General features: G+C 55.8%; 8 protein-coding genes across 8 annotated transcripts; 4 read left to right on the plus strand and 4 right to left on the minus strand.

Moving 5' to 3' along the window:
- Positions 1-275: 275 nt before the first annotated feature.
- Positions 276-1190, minus strand: N657DRAFT_641295 (uncharacterized protein). The gene has a single exon (XM_062792111.1). The coding sequence runs from the start codon at positions 708-710 to the stop codon at positions 321-323; it is 390 nt and encodes a 129-aa protein (XP_062651082.1). The 5' UTR covers positions 711-1190; the 3' UTR covers positions 276-320.
- On the minus strand, positions 985-1468 carry N657DRAFT_641296 (uncharacterized protein). Its single transcript, XM_062792112.1, has one exon. It carries the CDS (start codon positions 1413-1415, stop codon positions 1122-1124), a length of 294 nt encoding a protein of 97 aa, XP_062651083.1. The 5' UTR covers positions 1416-1468; the 3' UTR covers positions 985-1121.
- Positions 1469-3505: 2037 nt separating this feature from the next.
- Positions 3506-4610, plus strand: N657DRAFT_687612 (uncharacterized protein; the record flags this gene model as incomplete). Its single annotated transcript, XM_062796895.1, has 2 exons — positions 3506-3930; positions 4039-4610. Exons 1-2 carry the CDS (start codon positions 3741-3743, stop codon positions 4608-4610), a joined length of 762 nt encoding a protein of 253 aa, XP_062651084.1. The 5' UTR covers positions 3506-3740.
- Positions 4611-7599: 2989 nt separating this feature from the next.
- Positions 7600-9899, plus strand: N657DRAFT_641301 (uncharacterized protein). Its single transcript, XM_062792113.1, has one exon. It carries the CDS (start codon positions 7835-7837, stop codon positions 9581-9583), a length of 1749 nt encoding a protein of 582 aa, XP_062651085.1. The 5' UTR covers positions 7600-7834; the 3' UTR covers positions 9584-9899.
- N657DRAFT_205225 (uncharacterized protein) lies at positions 9661-10203 on the minus strand. Its single transcript, XM_062786211.1, has one exon. The coding sequence runs from the start codon at positions 10136-10138 to the stop codon at positions 9824-9826; it is 315 nt and encodes a 104-aa protein (XP_062651086.1). The 5' UTR covers positions 10139-10203; the 3' UTR covers positions 9661-9823.
- A 412-nt stretch (positions 10204-10615) lies between these two features.
- On the plus strand, positions 10616-13755 carry N657DRAFT_631158 (uncharacterized protein; the record flags this gene model as incomplete). Its single annotated transcript, XM_062791036.1, has 2 exons — positions 10616-11572; positions 11626-13755. 2 exons carry the CDS (start codon positions 10616-10618, stop codon positions 13753-13755), a joined length of 3087 nt encoding a protein of 1028 aa, XP_062651087.1.
- A 2504-nt stretch (positions 13756-16259) lies between these two features.
- On the minus strand, positions 16260-17614 carry N657DRAFT_653573 (glucosamine-6-phosphate isomerase; the record flags this gene model as incomplete). The annotated part of the gene is made up of 4 exons (XM_062794424.1): positions 16260-16682; positions 16736-17281; positions 17341-17373; positions 17435-17614. The coding sequence occupies 4 exons, from the start codon at positions 17612-17614 to the stop codon at positions 16260-16262; spliced, it is 1182 nt and encodes a 393-aa protein (XP_062651088.1).
- A 1747-nt stretch (positions 17615-19361) lies between these two features.
- On the plus strand, positions 19362-21111 carry N657DRAFT_653574 (actin-like ATPase domain-containing protein; the record flags this gene model as incomplete). The annotated part of the gene is made up of 3 exons (XM_062794425.1): positions 19362-19978; positions 20025-20597; positions 20709-21111. 3 exons carry the CDS (start codon positions 19362-19364, stop codon positions 21109-21111), a joined length of 1593 nt encoding a protein of 530 aa, XP_062651089.1.
- Positions 21112-21549: the final 438 nt, after the last annotated feature.

Consider the following 21549-nt stretch of genomic DNA (forward strand, 5'->3'; position numbering starts at 1 on the left):
GAATGCTAGTTGAACTGGGAATGCTAGTTGAACTGGGAATGCTAGTTGCCAGCGCTGTCAAAACTTTTCAAGCTATCATAGCGCTGTAAAATAGCGTTCTCACCCCCTTCAAAACCCCGCTGCGGTAGGCTCCACTTAATTTACCAATCGGAGAGCAGAACAAAAGGGTGGGGGGATCGACCACGCTTCACCTCACGCACAGGATCAAGCTAAGCCCCACCTGGAAAAAAAAAAAAGGTACTCCAAAAAGCGTCACCCCAGAATTCAATGATCAGAAACATCAGCAAATCGTGGCCGAACTGAATGATCTCAATTGCAAACTAATTCCCAGTCATAGCGCCTTCCAATTCCAAGCAATCCTTGAAAATCTGAGGGATGTTGTCAACCCAGACATTGATAGTCTCTTGCTTAACTGCTGCCCGGCCCTCTTCGGCTAGCTCCTTCACGATTTCATCGTCCCAGCAAGGCCTCTTCTTTACATACTGCTTCGGCCCCTGCCATGCCTTTTCAATGGGAGAAAAATTAGGGGATTGAGCGCAGTTGAAGAAAGACTCCAAACCGTTCTGTTCCTTCCAAGCGCGTACGATATTGCTCTTGCTTGTACCGTGGCCAGAGTCATTATCCTCCTCGAGAACAAACGACAGGCCTTCGCGAAGCCAACCACCAACCACAGGCTGGAGGATGTGGTCTCTATAGACCTGCATGGTCATCTTGCCGTTGGAGTTGCCAGGTACACCATACCACACAAGCTGTGACTTGAAGTCGTATCCAACTGCCGCCCAGCAATGTAGTCGCTTCTGATCCTTCTCGGCCGGCATCTCTTTCTCGAGGATGCAGTCTGGGCAATGACGCTCCCACGGTCGTCGTATAACGTGGACTCGACCCTGAGGACCGCAGCCAAAGTGGCATTCGTCGGAGAATCTGATGTGCCTCCAGTCTTTTGCATCCGAGTATTTCTCCAGCATAACTCGGCTGTACTCTACTCGCCTCTCCTTCAATCTCGGCGAAGTATATCGCTTGGAACATGCGATACACATCCGAAAGTCCATTGACTGAACTGCACGGCGTACTGTTCGCCCAGGGACGTCGATGTCGAGGCCGGCGGCTGCAGGCAAGCCATCCTATGGCACAGTCCGCCCGTCGAAGCCGTTATGCTCGAGAAACCTCTCAATTTGGGCTAAATCTTGTTTGCTAAGCTTTCTTTTCCGGCCGCGAGTCTCAGAACATGTCGAGTGGAAAGATCGGTCGCCTGTATCCTCCGGTTCCGCGAGGGCGCGCCAACCAGAGCGTTGGCTAGCTCCGTGGAAGCGAAAAACGTCGCTTTTGAAGTGCGGAATACGACGGGATTCGAGATAATCAATCGTCCCTCGTATCCTCGCCTTTTTCGGCGTAGAATAGTGTGATTGGCGATTCATTTTGGCAGCGATGGCAGGAAGAGGGCCGGGAAGTAGGGTGTCTGGATTGGTGGAGGGGGGAATTTCCGATCAACTAGTTATGGAGTACCCGTTTTTTAATCCAGGTGGAGCTAGGTACTGTACCTAATTCTCCGAAAAGTGCATGTAATATACCAACTTCGCCTCACTCTCACTGTGTACAGTTCATTGTATACTTTTTCGGGCTCGTCATTAAAGCTTCACTTCAATAAATCATGATTGGACCGAAAGGTCTTGGTATTCTCCCATCGGGCCTCTCGGTAGGCTGTTGTGGGAGATGACAGATGAGACGGCAGATCCATTGGAAGATGCTGATGCAATGAAGGACAACCGATACGTTGGGGGATGACGGACGCAATGGTGGATGTACTGGAAAGTTATCACGCTGATACAATCTAGCTGCGGAATCTTTGCTTGCTAACGTGAAACATCTAAGTAGTAGAGGTCCTATCATCACAGAGCACCTCTCCTCAGCCCAGCAAGCCGAGAATGTAAATGGGAAATTCGGAAACAGCAAGTCAGAGAACAATAATAAAGGAATATATCAAGGTGAATAAGATAGGAAGACAATAAATAACGAGAAAAGAAAGACAACGTTAAGTTACCTTGAACAAAGATAAACTGAAAGTTTACACTAAGAAAATGAAAAGGGGGGACATAGGGTCGAGGTGTATTTAGAGGATGGATGATGTCTGGAGGATCGTATGGCCGTTTCAATGGAAGACGGGCACACTGACCAGGGCAGGTAAATATACTAATTACTGGGAGGTGGCCTGCCCTGGGATCTAGAAGATGACAATTGTCGGAACGAAGCCGCCTTGATGGCTGCATTCAACGGACCTCGGTGGTTGATTGGTGCCAGCACCGCAACCCCTCTTCCTTACATACTTAGTCCTCTCCCATGCCCATCAACAGCATGGTCAATGAATCACTTTTTTACCACCTTAAAAAATTCAATCCACTGCTTTGACTGGGAATAGCTTCTTCCAGCGCATATCTCAGCGGTCGTCGCCCTGCAGGTTCCAACAACAATTACGTGATACAGCAATTGGCGATTTCTGGGGGATGGTCAATGCATCAGAGGATGGCTGATGGCTCGGAGTTGACTGGAGAGATGGTTGATCAGTTGAGAGATTGCTCTTAGTTGGGGGGCCGGGAAGCAGCGAGGATGTCCACAATCAGAAGGCCAGAGACTCCCTTGGACGGCGCGTCGAGATCCGTGAGCATCGTGTCTGCAAGATACGCTAGAAAACAGAGCGAACAGTATGATGAAGACATCATAAATCGATTCTGCACTTGCTCCTCTGATCCGTCCAAAGTGAACACTGCCTTGTCGATGTTCGTAACGACAACATAGTGCAGAGCCTCTGGAAAAAGAAAACAACCGAAATCGGTCTTGCATATAACTATTCCTCTGATCTGTCCACGAATTGTCTAGTCGGATTTCTCCTCTTAGTGCGCTGCAAGATGGGCACATGCTCATATGCCAACGTCATCCAGATGTATATGCAAGCTGCCTTAGGTAGTGGATAGTCCATCGTAGTCTGCACACCTCAGGCAGGGATACAGAGGTAAGCTTGGACACAAACTATGTAGTTCGGCGCGGTGTCTTTTGCCCTCTGGTAGATAGTACCAGTGAACCCTGAACGAGGCAGCTAGGGAAGGCATCAAGACTGGACGGGCAGCCCGTACATGTTGAACCGCTTCCAGATATAGGTAGCATTGCCGTGCTCTCTTAGATGCCCCTGACCCTAGACGGTGATTTGGGCTCAACAAATAAGGTAAGGTAGCAATCCTTAGGTGAAGGACTGGCGTCAACTAGTGTATACGCCATGACGTTTAAACTGCTCGTACAGCCACGACATATGCGTCGTCTTATGTCGACTTGCTTCAACGGAACCATGGACATTACGCACTCTTGTGCATCTCGCGCCAGACCAGACCAGTTTAAGTACGCTTCGAGCATCATCAAATTATTGGAACTATTTCTCTTCGTTTGTAAATATAGTCAATGATTACAAGACGCGCGCTGCAGGTTTCTGATAAGATGGCAACCTGGAGCCTATATAACTGGCGTCTCTCCCTCCCGAGTCTTTGGCTTTCTCTTCTTCCAAACAGTTCGAACATACACTTCAGCCCACGCACAGCTCACCCGATTTTGGTTGAGATTTTAGATAAACTGAAGCACCCTTCGACTATTCTCTTCTGGCGACGAGGAGCCCTCTTCCTCCCCTCGTCGCTAGATCTCTTGCCCATCGCCTCGGGAGCACGCCCCTCGCCGGACGCGTCGCTCCAGCCTTCAGCAATATGGTCACAACCGCCGGATCTTACTCGCCTGCAGCCAGCGCGGCTGCGGGCTCAAGCCAACACTCCTGGGAGGAAGGGGAGATCGCCTTCCTCCGCGCGGCCACCAACTTCTCGGCCGCCGACAGAGCCTCGCTGATCAAGGGGTCAGCAGGCAAAAAGAAGGGATGCCTGCCGGTAGGGGCAACAGGACGTAAGTAGCTTCAAACCCACAGCAGCCTCTGTCCGCCTGATATCTCTTCCCACTCGCGTCTCAACTGCCTCTGTCCACTCCGAGAAACACTTTGCTTACTCTCAGTAGATCCCGTCATCATTCTCCAACGCAGCGGCGCCGAGGTTCTCATCACCACGGTCTCGTCATACGGCTGGACCCACAGACAGCTTCCCCCCTGGCAGCAAGCTTGCCACAAGGGGAAGGCGCGAGATGACTTCCGGGCCTTCGCAGGCAGCGAACGGCCCAACGGCCGAGACGTGCTGCTCCTTCGACCGGGGCAGCGGTTCCCCATGGCTAAGGCCAGTTGGGTCTACGCCCAGTCCGCCTACGTCGTGCCACTCAGCGTCATCGGGCGGTTCGACAAGGTAAAGGGACGCGTGCTCCGTATGACCGACGAGAGCCTCCGTGACCTTTGCGCCCACATGGAGACCTCGTGCCCCACGTGGCGCGGTTGCCAGGCCCGCCTCAGCGCCGCCACCACCAACAACGTCTTCGCGCCGCCGCCCAAGCTTGCCTTGTTCCCCGCGCTGCTTCCGCTCTCCACGCCGCCTGCTCCGTGTGGAGGCGCGTGGACGTCCCACTGGGCGAACCCCGTCGCTGTCACCTACACCCACCGCGGCCACCATCGCCACTGCCAGCTCGGCCAACGTGGTTTTTAGGCCTTCGACATCGGGCCTCAGCTGGCAAGTCCCCCATTTCACGTCCTTGCCTGCCCTCCCTGCGTCCCCGCAACTTTCCATCTAAAGACTCCCAAGACACACGCCGATCTCAAGCGAACTGCTGACTGACATGTTTGTACAGGGCAAGAATTGAAGCGTAGAGAGCGCCTCTCGGGTAGCCTGCGAAGCAAGCGACCCCGACTTCGACAAAAATGATGTGGTGCAAGTCGTCCAGATGACTCACGGCACTACGCAGCCTTGACGCTGCCCCAAGACGGCCGGTCCTAGTAAACACCAAGAATGTCGACAACATCATCTTCGACACCCCGTCAAACGACTACCAGGATGTCGACAAGCTGTTGGGCTTGAACCGGAACAAAAACGCCATCCCCATCGTGGAGGCTCACTATCAGAAGTTCGACCCTTCAGTGTCTAATGCAAGCACCGGAAGGAGGTTATCACTCAGAACTGCAGCGATTCAACCAATCCATGTCCAGCCATCGCGCCTGCAAGGACGCCAGCAATGCGCTCAACAGCAAAGATCTCATCGGCTTCGGCCAACCTTTCCACACCGGCACAAGCCGCAGCAGCCGCCGACAATCCTGCGACCTCCGATTCATAACCACATGCAGCGGGTAGCGTCAGTCAAACCACGTCTGCATCATCCGACAGCTACACCATCAAACCTCTTCACGTCCTCAAATCGCGGCGACTACAGCCAAGGCGGCAGCAATCAGCTTTCCGAGGGCACCATCACCAAGGAGATCGACACCGCCTGGGCAGGCATGATTAGGGGAGACAGAACTGAAGCTAATGACGAGATGACCTAATGGGTTATGGAATGATGGATGGATGGGGAAGATCATCGGGTTTTTGGTAAGAGCATCATTCGGCATTTTGTATTCACCTTTGTGTGGTCTTTGGTCTGGATATGCGCATCGGTCTTGTGGACATAGGGATCGGAAATCTGGGATGGAGTTCGGTATTCTTGGAAATTCGCAACCCGGCTGTGGGAACGGTCAGTATGGAGAATTCAAACCATAACGTTGCAAACATACCTCGCTTTTTGTCATTTTGCCTGATGTAAAGTCCATGTCCGGTAATAGTAAGGCCGCGCCAGCTTGGTGTAGAACTTCCTGCCACGGGTACGGCCACGGGTACGGCCACGGTGTGCACTGCTAGCAGATGCGACCTTGCATGTTTAAGGGGAGGACCCTATATTAGCAGCATTTTTTTGGCCTCATATATTAGAAAAGGGGTAGTTTCCAAGGTACGTAAGGATGGGGATACCTAGAAAAATCGCGTATATAGGTGTCACGGATGGGACAGGCTGATAGTCCAATGGCAGTTGTATTCGGGCTAAGCTACAATCTCGGCTCTATTCCGTCAGGTACGGGCAGGCTTGATTGTCAAGACGTAGCTCAAGGAGCTACGGCAGAACTCGCGGCAGCGAGGTGCAGGATCTTCAACCCGCAGGGGCCCCCACACGCTGGGCCCCACCCGTAAGTCCTGGCAGGCACGGCGCAATCGCCGTGACAATAGGGCTAAACTAACGTGCACTCGCTGATATGGTGCATTCGCTGATAAAACACGTTAATCATTAAGATAACATCATTGATCACTAGCTTAATAAAGCTCGAATCACTTGAGATTAGTTATCTAGTATTCTAAAGCACTAATTTAAGTAATTAAAAAGCTTAAAGTGACTAGTTATATATCAATTGATGGTATAATAAGATAAAATAGTCATTAGTTAGCTAGGTAAATTAAGAATATAAGAGGTTTCTTGATTGTCGATATGGGTTTTTCACCCGGCCCACGAGGGCGCGGTTTTCCTGTATAGTAAGTTTGTTGAAGGTCCGGCAAGCCCAAGGGCACAGCGGTGTAGGAATAATAATATAAGAGGTTTTGTCACGGGTGGGCGCAATTGACCACTGCGTAACACCCTCAAAGAGGGACCGTGGTTCGAAGTGTCCAGTCGAACCAGGAGTTGCGCACATGAACCTCACACTGTCACTACCCGTGACAGTTTTATTTACAGCTAAATCCACTATATCTTAGATCTTAGCAAGTCCTTTGCCGTTATGTAGCTGGAAAAGGCTAGTAATTTGGCCCTTAAGAGTTTGCTGTTGGGTACGCCCTCCTCAAAGGGGAATCTTGTCGCATGCTAGTTATCTATCACTCGCGGGACTTCAACCAGATGGGACCCTAACCCTAAGCCAGTCTTTGATTGACTCCGGACTGCTCTCCGAGTCAATTGTCATTGTACATTGTCCCTCACTTTGCGTGTTTTGGACTGCCATTGATTGGAACACACCCAACGGCGGTATGTAGCTCAAGCAATCGGGCTTGTCTTGTACCACCCGACGGCTTTGTTCACTGCGATCAGCAATGGTCCGGATACACCGCGCCTGTGACGGCGATGGGTGTGATGGCGGCGATGACTCGTGGGACGGACCGAATCAGCGCATCTCATCACGGCATCTGCTCACGCTATCATCTCAGCTCTTGATTTTACGACAGACGCCACGCCTTTTTCATGAGATGTCCTTTTGCATTTCTGGGGCTCATCAGCAAATCGTGCGCAATTCCTTCAACATGAGGAAAGACGTCAAAATGTCCACTGTTGCATTCTCTGGTGCAGACCTCAAGCCAAGAGCGACGGCAAGAGGGGCGCTGACAGGGGAACATGCGGGCTGATGGCGGGGATTGCAGACTTCACGCAACTGCCCAATCGCTGGGCCGCCTTTACCGCTGGGCCGCTCGTGCATACAGCCCGGCCTGGCCAACCAGCGGACGGAACGGCCTCGCAACTCCCACGTCCTCACTTGCGAAAACGGGGCTTCGGATGCCGGCGAGACCTCTCACAGGTCGCACAAGGCGGGCGGCGCATGCAAGTCCAAGATGTGCCTGACAAGTCAGCGTCGATTTTACACTCAACGGCCAATGAACGATGGCACGGTCGCAGCGCCAGTGCCGAGCCGGCCATCCACTCGACACATCGCCTGCCCTTTATCTTGGGTCGAGTGTCTCAACAGCCGCTATATACCCAGTCAGGCCCGTTGACACGCAGTGTTTGTGCCTCCTGCCATAGTCAGCGTGATTATTGCCTGCCCATCTCAATCACATTGTGTTTCGGCACAGCGGATACCATGATCTGCCCTTGAAGTCCGACGTCTCCTGGCGACGCCCCTTGATCGTCTGCGGATCTGGTCAACACCACCATGCTGCCTGGTGCGCCGGCCTATAATTCTGCCTTGCTCCTTCTTCTCGTGGCTTCATCTTGGCCTCCTTCGTGTGCTGCCTTGCCGTGGACTGGTATACCATCGCGCCGCTCGCTGATACTCGACTACTCTCCCGCCCCGCCGCCCGAGGAAAGCCCTCCACTGTCGGCCGGTGCGCTCCGGGATCCCTCATTTCTCCCAGCTCAGATCGGTGGCATTGTCGGAGCCTACGCATTATCGCTGGTGCTGGTCGCCCTTCTCCTTCTTGCCTTTTCCAAGACGCGCCGCGACCACCTGCGGAATCGTGACGCTCCTCCTCAAGAAGACAATTTCTTCCTCGATTTCAATCCATTCCCCCAACAATTCCTCCAGTCCGAGGAGGAATACCAGAGACAGCTCGAGCAGTTCCAGAAGCTTTCTCTGCAGATCCCCCAGAGTCCGGTCAGAAACTTCTCGCTCCCATCCAACTCGCCCCTGAGCCCAACCAGAACTGGCCCGCTCAGCCCGACCAAGTCGCAGCGCTCAGTTTTCAGCACCTCTTCCCCGACCTCGACCATCCTCGCCCCTGGTATCGATCTCTCGGTTGACCAGACCATCGTGGGCCGAGACAAAGCCATGGCGCAACAACAGTTGAAAGAGATGTACAGGCATGTGATGGAGCAGGAGCAGGCAAAGGCCGAAGGGCGGGAGTACCAGCCACCAGCGCTAACATCCCCGTCAACGAACACGCTGAATGCAAGCCCCGCGAAGTTGGGTGGCCTCAAGAAGGAAAGGAACAAGCCGTCAAACCTGAACCTCGCGCAGGACGAGAAGCAGTCGCGCAGCTCCTCGATATTCTCCTTCCTCAAGTCGCCGCGCAAAAACAAGGCGCCAGCAGGCCTAAGCATCTCGTCCCCGATTATGACACCCATGTCGGGGACATTCCCACGACATGACGCCCAGGAGATGAATACGATCCCGCCTCGACACTACGCGCCCGCCGCTCCGCCGCCCGTCCCTTCCCACGATCTCCCGTTCCGTCAAGCAGCCGCTTCGGCCGCTGGCAGCAGCCACCTCCCAACCCCCGACATCTCACCCGTCAGCACGCAGAGCATCGACTCTCGCATCGACGCTGCTGTCGGGCAGCCGCCGAGCCGCGCCGCTCGTCGCGAACAACGCGAGCGGGAGGCCCGCAGCGACCACCGTCTCCCGTCCCACTCGCGCGACGTCTCAACCGCAACCAGCTCAGCCGGGGATCCTGAACCGGTGTCGGCCACTTCGGATAGGTCCACTGCCCACCTGGTCGGTCTTCCCGTCTCCCCTCGCCCGGGCGTCAACCGCTTCCCGAGCGATCTTTCCCTGCCGGCGTCGCCTCGCCCAGGCCAGCAATCCTTTCAACTGCCCCCGGCCAATGCCAACTCCTCGACGTCGTCCTTCCCCCGTCCCTCGGGCTCCGCCGTCCGCCAGGGCGGCGCCCTCCCGCTGCGCGCCTATGAGCCCTCGATAAGCTCGCCGACCGCCGCGAGCTTCGCCACCAAGCAGACGGTGTTTACCCGCGCCGATCCGGGCCCGCTGTCGCCCGGCATGCAGACGGGCATGCGCACCCCCTGGACGGGCGCCCCCGTCCCGTATACCCCCTACCAGCCGTTCACGCCTGTCGTGCCCATTACACCGTCCGTGGTGACCAAAGCGGACCGCAAGAGGATGAAGAGGCTTGAGCCGAAGACGCCTACTGTTGAGATGGTCAGGAGTACCGAGGATATTTGGTAGATATATTTTTTCCTGTCTTCGGTTAAGTCCATCTTGTGAGTTTCTTGGACCTAGGTTACTTGCTGGGGAAAACGATTGGATGATGTTCACGGATAATGGCTTGGAGTGCGATGGTAAGGTAGTTTCAACCGAGCTGAGCTGGGCATCATAAGTGATGATGTTGGGAAAGTAGAGATTTCTTCTTTTGATATCCACTTGTTATAGGCGATTGACCCTGGTTTCCGTCTCACAAAGTACTAATCACTGCGCGCCCGAAGCTATGGCTCCTTTTGCTGTGTCAGGACTGGAACTAAGTGATGCCTGTTTCAAAATGGAGTTTGATGAGACCCTACGATCTCTTAGACCCCTCAGCGCTGCTTTCCACGAACGGGACGTCCAGACAGCTTGTCTGGCGTTTTGAGCAGGTATCATGTCAGCGCCTTTTAACTCGTGCTTGGCGGTCGTCGTCAGCCGTCGACCAATCTCTGGTTTCAATGGCGTAGAGCAATGGCACCGCCAGGCAGTACCACTCAGGTGCGCCGCCACCCCTGATATTAGTTGCATAGCCGTTACCATAACGCAGTGCAGACATCTCTTTCTATGGCGTCCGATCAATGATCTTTGTTGCCGCCTTGGACGGAGCGGTCGCAAAACTGATCCACCACATAATTGGGAGCTCTCCTGCAGTGGGGTGCCCCACTTAAGCACGCCGAGCTCCGTCCGCTTGGCCTGATCATACGATTCTGCCGCGAGTCGTCCCACTCTAACCAGATTCTCCAACTTCCAACTTCAACGTCGATTATCGCCAAAAATCCAAGGAACATTGAACCCGCGCCAACGCTCGCGGTCAGGCCACACCGCATACGACCGAAACTTTCCGGATCAGACGGCCGCTGACGAGCCTACGCAATTGGCCGACGACCTGCCCTGACGATCCCTCCCCGGCACTCTACCTGTCGTCCCGGTGCCGCCCGCGTCCGCCCGATTTGCTTCACCCGGCCCGCATGTGGTGTGTGTGAAAACATGGCCAACTTCGGCGCTCACCCGCCCAGCATGTTTGCAGGGCTGGATGGGGGCCTGGATGCTTTCGGCCTTGGGGATGGCACACTGGAAGACAGCCGTCTTGTCCCCACGGAGGATCTGATTGATGGCAATTTCACCAGTTCCGAGTTTCCCACCACAGCACATAATGCCGCTTCATCGACCGTGGGGGAGGCTCCCGCATCTGCTGCTGCTTCGGGTGGGACTGGGTGTGGAACTGGCAATTCGCCCGTCTCGCCCTCCGCTGTCACCGCCCCCTCCCAGGAGCAGCAGCAGCCGGACCTGTTCAACTTGGCCACTGCACCACAATGGACCTTTCGGACTACACCCCCGTATGACTCGCCCATCAGCAAAGGGGACCCCTTTGGTGGCGTACCCCAACAGACGTGGGAACTTCCGCTCAACCTGAGCCAACCATTTCAGCAGCAACCGTCTTTCTATTCCCAGTCCTCCACAACTCCAGTCACTGCTGCGGGCAATGTGCCCGCAGCCTCGGTCTTTGCGCCAAATCTACAACCGGCTCTAGCCAGGAATATACGCAAAATTCAGAACACGCTCACGCCGGCGCAGCGCGAGCGTCTCAAGAACATTGCTATGCCTCCACACCTCAAGTACCACTCGCCCAAGAGCGCCGCTGGCAGCCCCGACTCAGCCTCGAGCCACGACAAGGGCACCCTCTCTTCTCCGGACGCAGCAGAGCCATCCAAGGTTACAAGCAGGAAGCGGAAGTCGGCAGAGGAAGGGGACGATGACGACGATGACGACGAACAGGATCATCCCGTGAAGAAAACGGCGCACAATATGATTGAAAAACGGTACAGGACCAACCTCAATGACAAGATAGCAGCCCTGCGAGACAGCGTGCCGTCACTAAGGATCATGTGCAAGAGCGCACGGGGAGAAGACACGACAGAGGACCGGGAGGAGCTCCACGGCTTGACGCCCGCTCATAAGCTCAACAAGGCAACGGTAGGTTCGCCATGTAACATTGATCATAAGTCTCACGCTGACGCAGTCCGTAGGTCCTAAGCAAGGCTACCGAGTACATTAGACACCTGGAGAAACGAAACAACCGATTGCTCGAGGAAAACAGCAATATGCAGGCGAGGATCGCCGCCTTTGAGAAGCTTTTCATGGCCGGCGCCATGACTGGCCAGTTACCAAACCCTCTACAGCAGCCTCCAACGCCTATTCAATACCCACAGGATTCCAGCCCATTTATGAACACACCAATGGCGACGCCCCGAGGACTAGACCCACCAGGATTGATTCCTATTCCAGATGATATGAAGCGCATTTTGGCGGCCCAGCAGCTGAATGCCGGTCGCCCATATCCGGTGCCGGCGCAACATTTTGGGCAAACCCCGGCGTTGTTGCGCCAGCAGCAGATTCAGCAACAACAGCAAGCACAGGCGCAGGCGCAGGCCGGCCGGTGGAACCCATATCTCGGAAAGCTCATGGTTGGTTCGTTGGCTGGCTTGATGCTAGTCGAGGCCCTCGTCGAATCCGAGCAAGGCAGCGAGACCGATGCTCGCGGTCTTGGCTCGCTTCCTGCTGTGAGGTTCCTCGCCAACTTTGTGCGGTCTACTCACCTCAGCATTGGCGGCCATCACATCTCGGCAATAGAGTTCATTGGGAAGCTGAGATTGATCTCCCTCTTGGGTTTTGTCATGTGGCTTGCCTTCTCATCATTTGTCGACACCACCACCGTCTTCCGACCTGCCAAGAAGTCAAAGGGCACCACCTCAGTTGTCAAGGCGGTACCATCTCTCGCATCGCCGATCCATGTCAGAAGACAGGCCTGGCTCACCGCCATCCAGACAGTCTGGGTGCCGAGGCATAACTTTTTCCTGGAAGCTGCTGCTCTCTTGCTCAAAACAGTCAAGTATGCCTTGAGGAACGTGATAGGCGTTCACGGTTACCTCGCGCTTGTTGGGTTGAGCGAAGAACAGGAGGCAGCCCGGGTCAAGGCTTGGTCGATTGCCCTGGACGCCCAGCTTGCCGGCGGCGACGTTGAGATCAATAAGAGCCGTCTCACGCTGACCCTGATTGCCTCCGGCACCCTGCCAGACACGCCTCTCCGACTGATGCTCAAGGCCTTGCATATCAGGGTCCTTCTCTGGCGGCTCAACGGCGCCTGTTGGGTAGCTAACCTGCTTGCTGCCAAGCTTTCCAGAGCGAGGTGGAACGAGGCGAGACAGCTTAACCGCATTCTCAACGCCCTTCCCGAGGGTGAGGCTTCGGCCGAGGATGCGCTTCCGGAGCATCTTGCCGCCTTGCTCGAGCAGGACTGCGACGACGTTCTCAACGACACCATCATCCAGCGGGCCCACAATCTCGCCTGGAACCAGCCCACCAACCACAACCTCGTCGACAAGATTGACGGCATGGACACCGTCGTCGACGACGCGGCCGTTCGCTCGCCCATGGACGCCGTCGCGGCATGGTACTCCAACCTGCACCTCCACCGCGTCCTCATCGCCAGTCTCCGCAAGCCGCGCGACGAAGCCCTCACCGTCAACCCCCGCATGGCAGACGAAATCGCCCTGGCGTTGAAACTCGCGCCCATCGGCTCCAATTCCCAGGTCCGCGCCCTCGTCGCCCGCGCCATCTTCGCGGACGGCAAGCGCGCCAGCCACATCGTCGCCGCCCTGCATGCCCTCGACCCCCTGGCGAACCCGCAGTATACCATCACCGCCTGCGTCCCGCACATGACTAACGTCATGCCGGACCCGGACGCCCACATGGCGCTGCGCTGCGCCATGGGCATTGCGCAGCTGCAGAAGCACCAGGGGACGGACCTGCCGCAGGCGGCGCGGCGCGTGTTTGAGCTCGTCGTACCGGGCAGTGCCGAGATTGAGAGCATGTCGCTGCTGCGGTATGCGGCTGCCTTTTGGCTAATGGAGCACATGACGCGGCACCCTGTGGCGAGGGAAATGTGCTCGCGGTCGCTGGAGAGGCTGGCGGGTTGTTTGCGGATATGGGTGGGCAGTGATGGTGCGGTGGGGGAGAAGAGTGGGCTGGATGCCGGGCTGAGGCGGCGGATGATTGAGAGGTGTCTGGCGATTACGAAGAGTGTGGTGGGCATGGAGACGGATCCGGGGTATGGGAGTATGGAGGAGTGTGAAGACGGGGAGGGCGAGGGGTGTTGAGCGTTTGTCTTTTCTCTCTTTTCTTCTCGCCGCTCTCCGCTGGGACTATGCCAGGACTGGCTGGCCCGGTTTGTTGACTTTTAGCCCCTTGTTTCAACCCACCATCTCCGTAAAATACCGTCCTGGTTTTGGCGTCAGACCGTTAGATGCTGGTATTTATTCAAGCTCTTTTTGTCTCTTCAAACATCTAAGGTCACCTGTTGTTGGTTTCGTACAACAGACGTGGCGTCGCGGCGAAAATGGGAACTCTCCAGTGGAAGTATATAAAGGAGGAAACTGGTATCTAGCTCCACGAGGCCGCCGTAAAGGGGCGCTGTGGAAGGGTGCCTGGTCATATTCTCACGTACATTTGGATCTGTGGGTTGTCATCATTGTAGGTCTTATTGTTATTGCCGTCACCATCTTGTATGTCTCTCACTGCATGCTGTATGCCTATCCGGCTTGAGGGGTTGGTTTGCCGCCGTGGGGGAGAAGGACTGGAAAGCTTCGGTCCCTTGGCTTTCGAAAGATTAAGGAGATACTAGCAAGCAAGCAAAGGTCTCATCTAGTAGACTTGTCCACTGTCGCGTTGAGGTCTTCTCCTCCCAGCGCATTCGTCAATCAAAATCTAATTTGGTTGACTTCAGCTCTAGCAAACGTCCGGCGGCCAAGCTACCGGACCGACAGATTTGTCAGTCGCAGTTAAGCGGCCCGACTGGGCCCGATGCCACGATGCGACGATGCGTCGAGCGTTTTGAGAGGTGGCGTCTATTGATTTTTGGTCATCAGCCGCGTCAATAGCCTTGCGCCCGAAGCCACACACTTTCCTCAATCTAGTTTTTGACTGTGGAAAGACCTTTGTTGTCGATGGAACGTTTGGAATGTCAAGTCAGCCTGGTGATCTCCCTTTCTTCCCCATTCCATCCTACCACGACTCTGGAATCTACGCAAGAGTTACTGACTGCCGAGGCCGACACGGCCGTCGTAACGCTCGCAACCAGTATCTCGCTGACCGAATTACCGCATATAACTTTGGCGAAACTCACCCCAAAAACCGCCTCGCCGTTCCCCTGACCACCGCGTGGTCTTTACCATCCAGCTGTTGCACCACCGACCCTCAGATACCGGCGGGGCCGGCTGGGAGCGCCACAGAGGCGATCACCACAGAGCCTTGCTCCTGCCATACCCTGAAGAGATTACAACCTATTATTCGCCTGGCGTCTGCTTTTCAGGCTACCCGATAGGATGCATTGTGACCGGGTCCATTGTGTACTTCGAGCCAATCAAGCCGTCCGAGACCGTCGCCTTCTGTGTCCCATGGTGAATTGAGTAGGGGTGAACGACTGTTGTCTTAGGTCGCCTGGCTCGGCCATTGTTTCAAGATCGTTAATGTTGACTCACCCTGGATGATAGGGGCTACGAGTGCCTCATCGCTGAACACAGTCATGGCAATCATTTTCTCGACAAGGACGCAATACCGGTCGAGACTGCTCCCAATGTTACCTCGGTTCTTTCCGGCGCTCTTGGGACGGCTGTTCTGCAAATCCGGTGGCAGAGTTCCGACTCATCTACACTGGGCTCCTTGTACGTGCCGCTCTCTGTCGTGGCGGGCATTTTGGAAAGGTCGGGTTGCCCTCATCTGCCGTGGCGAGCATTCTACAAGGGCCGGGATCGTCAAGCGAGACAGTTAAGCCGACGACACAGCCGACATCGACGGGTGACCGGCCGCCAGCCAGCTCGACCGGAGCCGTGGCCAACAGCGGACTGTCTCCCGGCCATATCGCTGGTATCGTCGTCTGCGTAGCCGTTGTGCTGCTCGGAGTCCTGCTGACTGCCTTCATTATTTCCCGTCGGCAGCGAAGGCAGCCCCGTGCTGCGAGCCAGTTGCCCCTTCAGAGTTCCCCGATGACGCAGAAACGAATTGGAAAGGCGCCGAGCTACCGGGGACGCTTTTTGAGCAAGAACCGAAGGAGCTTCCTGCGAGGGAGATTGTCTCGGCGACGGCGGGATCGGGATCAGGACTCCTCAATACTGCAGGCCTTTCCGAGTCGCCGATCTCTGGACCGAACGAATTGCCCGGCCACCGGGAGCCGTAGACCCCAGCAAACAGCCAGACATCCCCTGCAACGGTGATGGCTGGTATAAGCGCGTCAACTGTTACGCCGCAAGAGCAGCTTATCAACCTGGCCAAGACCGTTGAAGACCTCATCGCACGACAAGCCAGGCTCGAAGAGAAACGGTAGAGGCTTTTGCAGCTGCAGCAGATCGACGAAGCAGGAGAGGATCGGACAGCAACTGGCGGTCGTGCACAAACAACTACCCTTCCAGCGATTGAGTTGGCGTGATCTCCCTCCGAGCGTCTTGCGACACATTATTTGGTGACAAGTCGAGTTGACTACGAGATAATGATCAATAAAAAACTGAAATCATGATGGCACCGCACTGTGTCTCATAGCATGACTTCAAACTGTATTCTATCAATCTGTGCATACACTCACTCTTCCCGCCTCTTTCTCATACCGAGATCAGACTCTGACACCCGTCCTCATAATCGGCAGCTGCAATTGTGACTCTGGATTAGGGGTGGTTCGCCTTAGGAGCGCCGGGTCCCCAATGCGAGACGCCATACGATCCGGCATGAAATCGGGAGTAGTGGACCGGGAGATGACGGAGTACTCGGTGCCCAGGGTCTGCTCCGTGTCCGAGCTGGTGCGAAGATGGCGCGAAACGCAGTCTGGAGAGGGAGAGCGAGAGCGCAGGGGATACTCGGAGGCTGGGGTGGCGCGAAGCAGGCGCGAGGTGGTGGGCTGTGGAGAGTGGATGGTGGCAGCCGGAAAGTCGTCGGTCACGACGGTCGTCGGGACCTTGGTTGGCCCGGTGCGAATTTTGGACGGAAGGATCTGTTCAAAGCCCTGGGAGCGGGCCACTTGTTCGATGTCCTTGAAGTACTAGGGAAACGCGTCAGGGGTGGGAAAAGCAGTTTGTTCGGGGCTGTGATTACCTTGACTGTCTTGACTTGCAGCTCCAGCGTGGCGTCCTCATCACATACGATCATGGAATGGGGATGTAACTGCAGGGCTGACAGCGTCCACATGTGGTTGACACCCTGCTCGACGCAGCGCTGCAGGGCGAGGGCCTTGCGGGCGCCGAGGGCCATGACCACAACCTCGCGAGCCTCTAGTACTGTTTGGACGCCGACGGTCAGGGCCATCTTGGGCACCTTGTCCAGGTCGTTGTCAAAGAAACGGCTGTTTGCGAGAATGGTGCCATAAGCAAGGGTCTTGACACGGGTACGGGAGGCCAGGCTCGACCCGGGCTCGTTGAAGGCAATGTGGCCATCCTCGCCCATGCCAGCCAAAAACAGGTCGATACCCCCAGCAGATTTGATCTTTTCCTCATACTGGACGCATTCGGACTCTAGGTTGGGGGCGTTCCCGTTAAGGATGTTGACGTTGCTGGGGTGGATGTTTACGTGGGAAAAGAAGTGCTTCCACATGAAGGAGTGATAGCTCTCGGGGTGGTCTCTTGGAATGCCGATGTACTCGTCCTAGTGAGAGAGTTTAGCCCTCTCTGTAATAGTCGACTAGGCAAGGCGGGCTCATTTACCATATTGAAAGTGACGACATTCTCGAACGAGACCTATCCAGAAGATTTGTGAGACCCGGGTGCCGATCATGAAAGGGTTTACTTCTTATCCTACCTCGCCAGCCTTGTATTTCTCGACCAGAGCCTTGTAGACACCCAGCGGAGTACTCCCTGTTGGGAGACCCAGAACGAAGGGGTGTGCTGGCGTGGGGCCGAAGTGATTGATCCTGTCGACAATGTAGTTTGCGACATGGGCACTGGCGGCCGCCGCATCTTCCTTGATGAAAAACCTCATTATGGATAGAGTTGTATGCTAATGGAGCAAGGAGTTTGAGCTGAGGGCTGCAGCGTTGAGTGAGAAGGAGTGAGAAATATTCTAGGGCACTTCTAGGTAGGTAGGTAGTATCCAGGCCAGTGAAGAATCGGATTCGCCGGCTTGAACGACGTCAAGTAAGATATCAAAGAAAGTGGGTGAGACCAGGGAGCTGGAGCATGTGACGGTTAGCGTAACCATGAGGCCGTCAGGGACTGGCCAGAGCCAAGACGGCCCTTGGGGATGCCATCCGTGGTGGGCACCTCAGCCGTCAGTCGGGGCAGGTGTTCGATGGACCCAACTGGAGGTTGGAATGACAGATGGAACGTTCTTGTCTTCCGAGTCCTTTCCACACAGTGGCGACAGCGTCTTCGGGACGAGGCGGGACCATGCTAAGGCCTTTGATCTGTCAGAGTGGGAGGCCAGGCATGGTAACATTCAATCGAATTAGAGCCAAGGGAAGTACGGATACGGAGAGATTGTAATCTTCCACACGCCATTGTTGTCTGTGACAGCTGCGACTCTGTGGGGAGCAGGTGGCGGTCACCTAGGACCATAGACGAGGCGAGATGGATGGGAAGGCGCGCTGCCACCATCAGCCCGTCAGCCTGTATCGTCAGACTCCAGTTCATCCATTCCCAGGAGTCGAACAATTGAGGCTCTCCCGGACGCCTTGGATATGCAGCTGACCCGGGTCACAAATTGCATGCAGCCGTTTTGTTTCTTCCTCGTTGACGGGCGTTTGAAGTTGACGAGTCTGTTCCTGTCCGAATTAAGCTTTCGTATGGCTCGTGCGCCTTCCAAAGACAAGCGCCAAGCCGCTGTCGGTGCCACAGAGCAGTTGCCCCACAACCCCACAGGCCCCGCCATTTGACCGCAGACCGATCGACGACGGCAAACTGGAGATGGAACTGCACCCAAGGCAACGTTACGTCCCTTGATTCCGAGCCGGGGACGCGCCGGGCACACGGCGGGCAGCTCAGGGGCAACGCCGTGCTTTTCCACCGAAATGGGCAAGTGACTTTTGTTCGCTTGGGTGGCTCTGATCTGTACGGGGCTCCAGCGTGCCAGGGTGGGCCTATTGTCATCTGCTCTGTGGTCGTCGTTTCGTTCTTTGCGATTTCCGTTGTGGGTTGGGAGTCCCAGTCACCCACTCCATCGACATTTCACTTTGTAACACACCCGGCCCGCGACTGCCATTGGCCATCACGTTGCCCCTGGATTCCATCATATCTACCGCGATATCGAGCCTTCGTCTCAAAACAACTGCCCGTGTTCGATCTGGTCGTCAATCGCTCTTCCGGAACCTCAGCCGAAGGACCTCCACTCACCCTGGACCTCCCCTTGTTACCTCTGGCGGCTCTCTCTGTCCCATCCGCGCGCCTCCCGCTTCTGCACGGCGGCATCCGGCAGGTTTCATTTCTTCCGTGCCAGCCTCTATACGGGCTCGGTAGTGGTGTCTTTACCTTACTTGGCATGCTGCCTGCGTGCTGCGTGCCAACTGTTGCCAGAGTCGGGTACCAAGTGTACAGAGCCCGCCTGGCCGCTCTGCTAACCAACAACGTCCGGTCCAGCCCAGACACTCTTTCCCTGTTGTTCCTGCGGAGATCGTATTGCGGCTGGAATGGGCCTCGCCTCTCTTTCCAACGCCCACCCTCGCTGCCCTGAATGACTTAAAGCGAGACTCTCTCCACCTCCACTCGGTTCGGGCCTCTGATATCATGCAGTTATGCCACTCGTTTCAGCAATGACGTCTATACGGGATGTTATCGTGGCGGCTCTCAAGTCTCTCTTCCGCGGCAAGTCGTTCCTGAAAGCACTACTCGCCTTCTGGACGGCAAGCCCCGTCACCACGGCCGTCCCTATCAACAATCCGCAAGACGTCGGAACGAAGGCCAACGCCGACCCTGCCGCCGACTTCCTCGCCGAGGCCGAGCACCTGCTGTTGGGCTACATCGACGCTGGCGGGCTGAAGCAACTTTCAAGAAAGCTGAAAAGCCAGTTTCGGGAACGACTATGGTCTAACCCGGTTTGCATGCTGCCCTCCTACAACTCCCAGCTCCCAACCGGCGATGAAGTCGGCCAGTTCCTCGCTCTTGACGTCGGTGGATCGACACTACGCGTGGCTTTGGTGGATCTCAGGGGTCGTGGCGCGCCGGGTTCCGAGGACAATATTATCCAGATGGACACTTTCAAGATCGACAGCGACGTCAGGAGTCTGAGAGGGAGGGAATTCTTTGACTGGATGGCCGAGAGGATACACCGAACCGTGGCCAAGGATAGCTCCAGAGGCCATCGCCCAGAGCACCCGCTCCTCATGGGCTTAGCCTGGAGTTTCCCCATTATGTACGTCCATATCTGCCATGCTGCCTTCATCCACTGACAAGACCAGGCAAACATCCTCCAAGGGAGGGAAACTGAGTCTCATGGGCAAAGGATTCCTCGCCAACGACGGTCTCATTGGGGAGGACCTCGGGGAAATTATTGAGACGGCCTGCAAGAAACAAGGGTTGTATGTCGAGCTCTCCGCCATCGTCAACGACTCGAGTGCTGCGCTCCTGTCGGAAGCCTACACCACCCCATCAACCCGCTTCAGCCTCATCCTCGGAACCGGTTCCAACATTGCCGCTTACCTTCCCGTGACAACCATCGACCGACCCAAGTTCGGCGACCGGCCCAGCAGCTGGTACGAAAAAGCCAGCCACGTCATTGTCAATACGGAGGCCAGCATGTTCGGCCAAGGCGTCCTGCCCCTAACCAAATGGGACAACCTTCTTAAGGCCGCCCTCGACCGGCCGGATTTTCAACCGATCGAGCAACTCGTGAGTGGCTACTACCTCGGCGAAATTTGCCGCCTCGCCTTGCTCGACGCCATTCCATCCACAGGCGTCTTTGGCGGTGTCGTCCCGCCCTCCCTCCAAACGCCCTACTCTCTGGACACCGAAACCCTGTCCGTGATCGAAGCGTATGTTCAAACCCCTCCCGCCGCTCTTTTCCATACCATACTAAATCCACGAAGCGACACCTCACCATCCCTCGCAACCGCCCTCCAGACCTTCACCGCCCGTCATCCCAGCCCTGTCCCACCCACGTCAGCAGACCTTTCCTTCCTCCGCACTCTCGCCTCCCACATCATTCGCCGCTCCGCCTCCGTCATTGCTGCATCAATATTTGCGCTCTGGGAACTCAAGGCCGAAGCCGAGAACGAGCTCCTCTCCACGCTCTCCCCGTCTTCCTCGTTCATAGCCGAGACGGAGACGGAGCTGCAGATGGCGCGCGGCGGCACCACGACGGTGGCATTCAACGGGTCCGTGGTGGAGCAGTACCCCGGTTACAGAGAGCGTCTACAGGAGTACGTGAACGGGTTGCTTGCGGAGGAGGAAGAAGGGGAGAGTGGCGTAAAGGGTTCGATCAAGCTGGTAGCGGCGCGGGAGAGTTCGCTGAGGGGCGCGGCTGTTGCTTTGGCTTGTTTGGCGTAGGTTGGCTAAACCGCCAACTTGGATGTGCTGGTACTCAGGTGATGATGTAGTAATTTACGATTCGACGACATGTGTTTGAGGTAGCTTGGGTGGAGGATTAGTTGATTGGTCCGTCCGCTCGAGCCGCGCATGTACAAGTACATGGAGGCAGCCTGTCAGCGATGAGTTCGCCTTGCTTCAAGGTGTAAGGCTTTATGATGGAATAATCCACGAGTTGCTCCAGGCGGCTTTGCATGGGAGTAACGAATCAATGCATGTTCGGGTATCCGTCATCCAGCAATGCTACATACAGCCGACTATCCACATGGTCGTTCCCAGCACCAGACAGCACCACTGCAACCATGTCGGAACCGGGGGAACCGGACACAGCCTACTTTCAAACAGCTCGTCCTCCTTGACAGCTCCTTAACCATGTAAGCCAAGTATAAAGTCAGAGAA

The sequence above is a fragment of the Parathielavia appendiculata genome (genome assembly GCF_033297405.1).
Source record: "Parathielavia appendiculata strain CBS 731.68 unplaced genomic scaffold N657scaffold_2, whole genome shotgun sequence".
Taxonomy (NCBI): Eukaryota; Fungi; Ascomycota; class Sordariomycetes; order Sordariales; family Chaetomiaceae; genus Parathielavia; species Parathielavia appendiculata.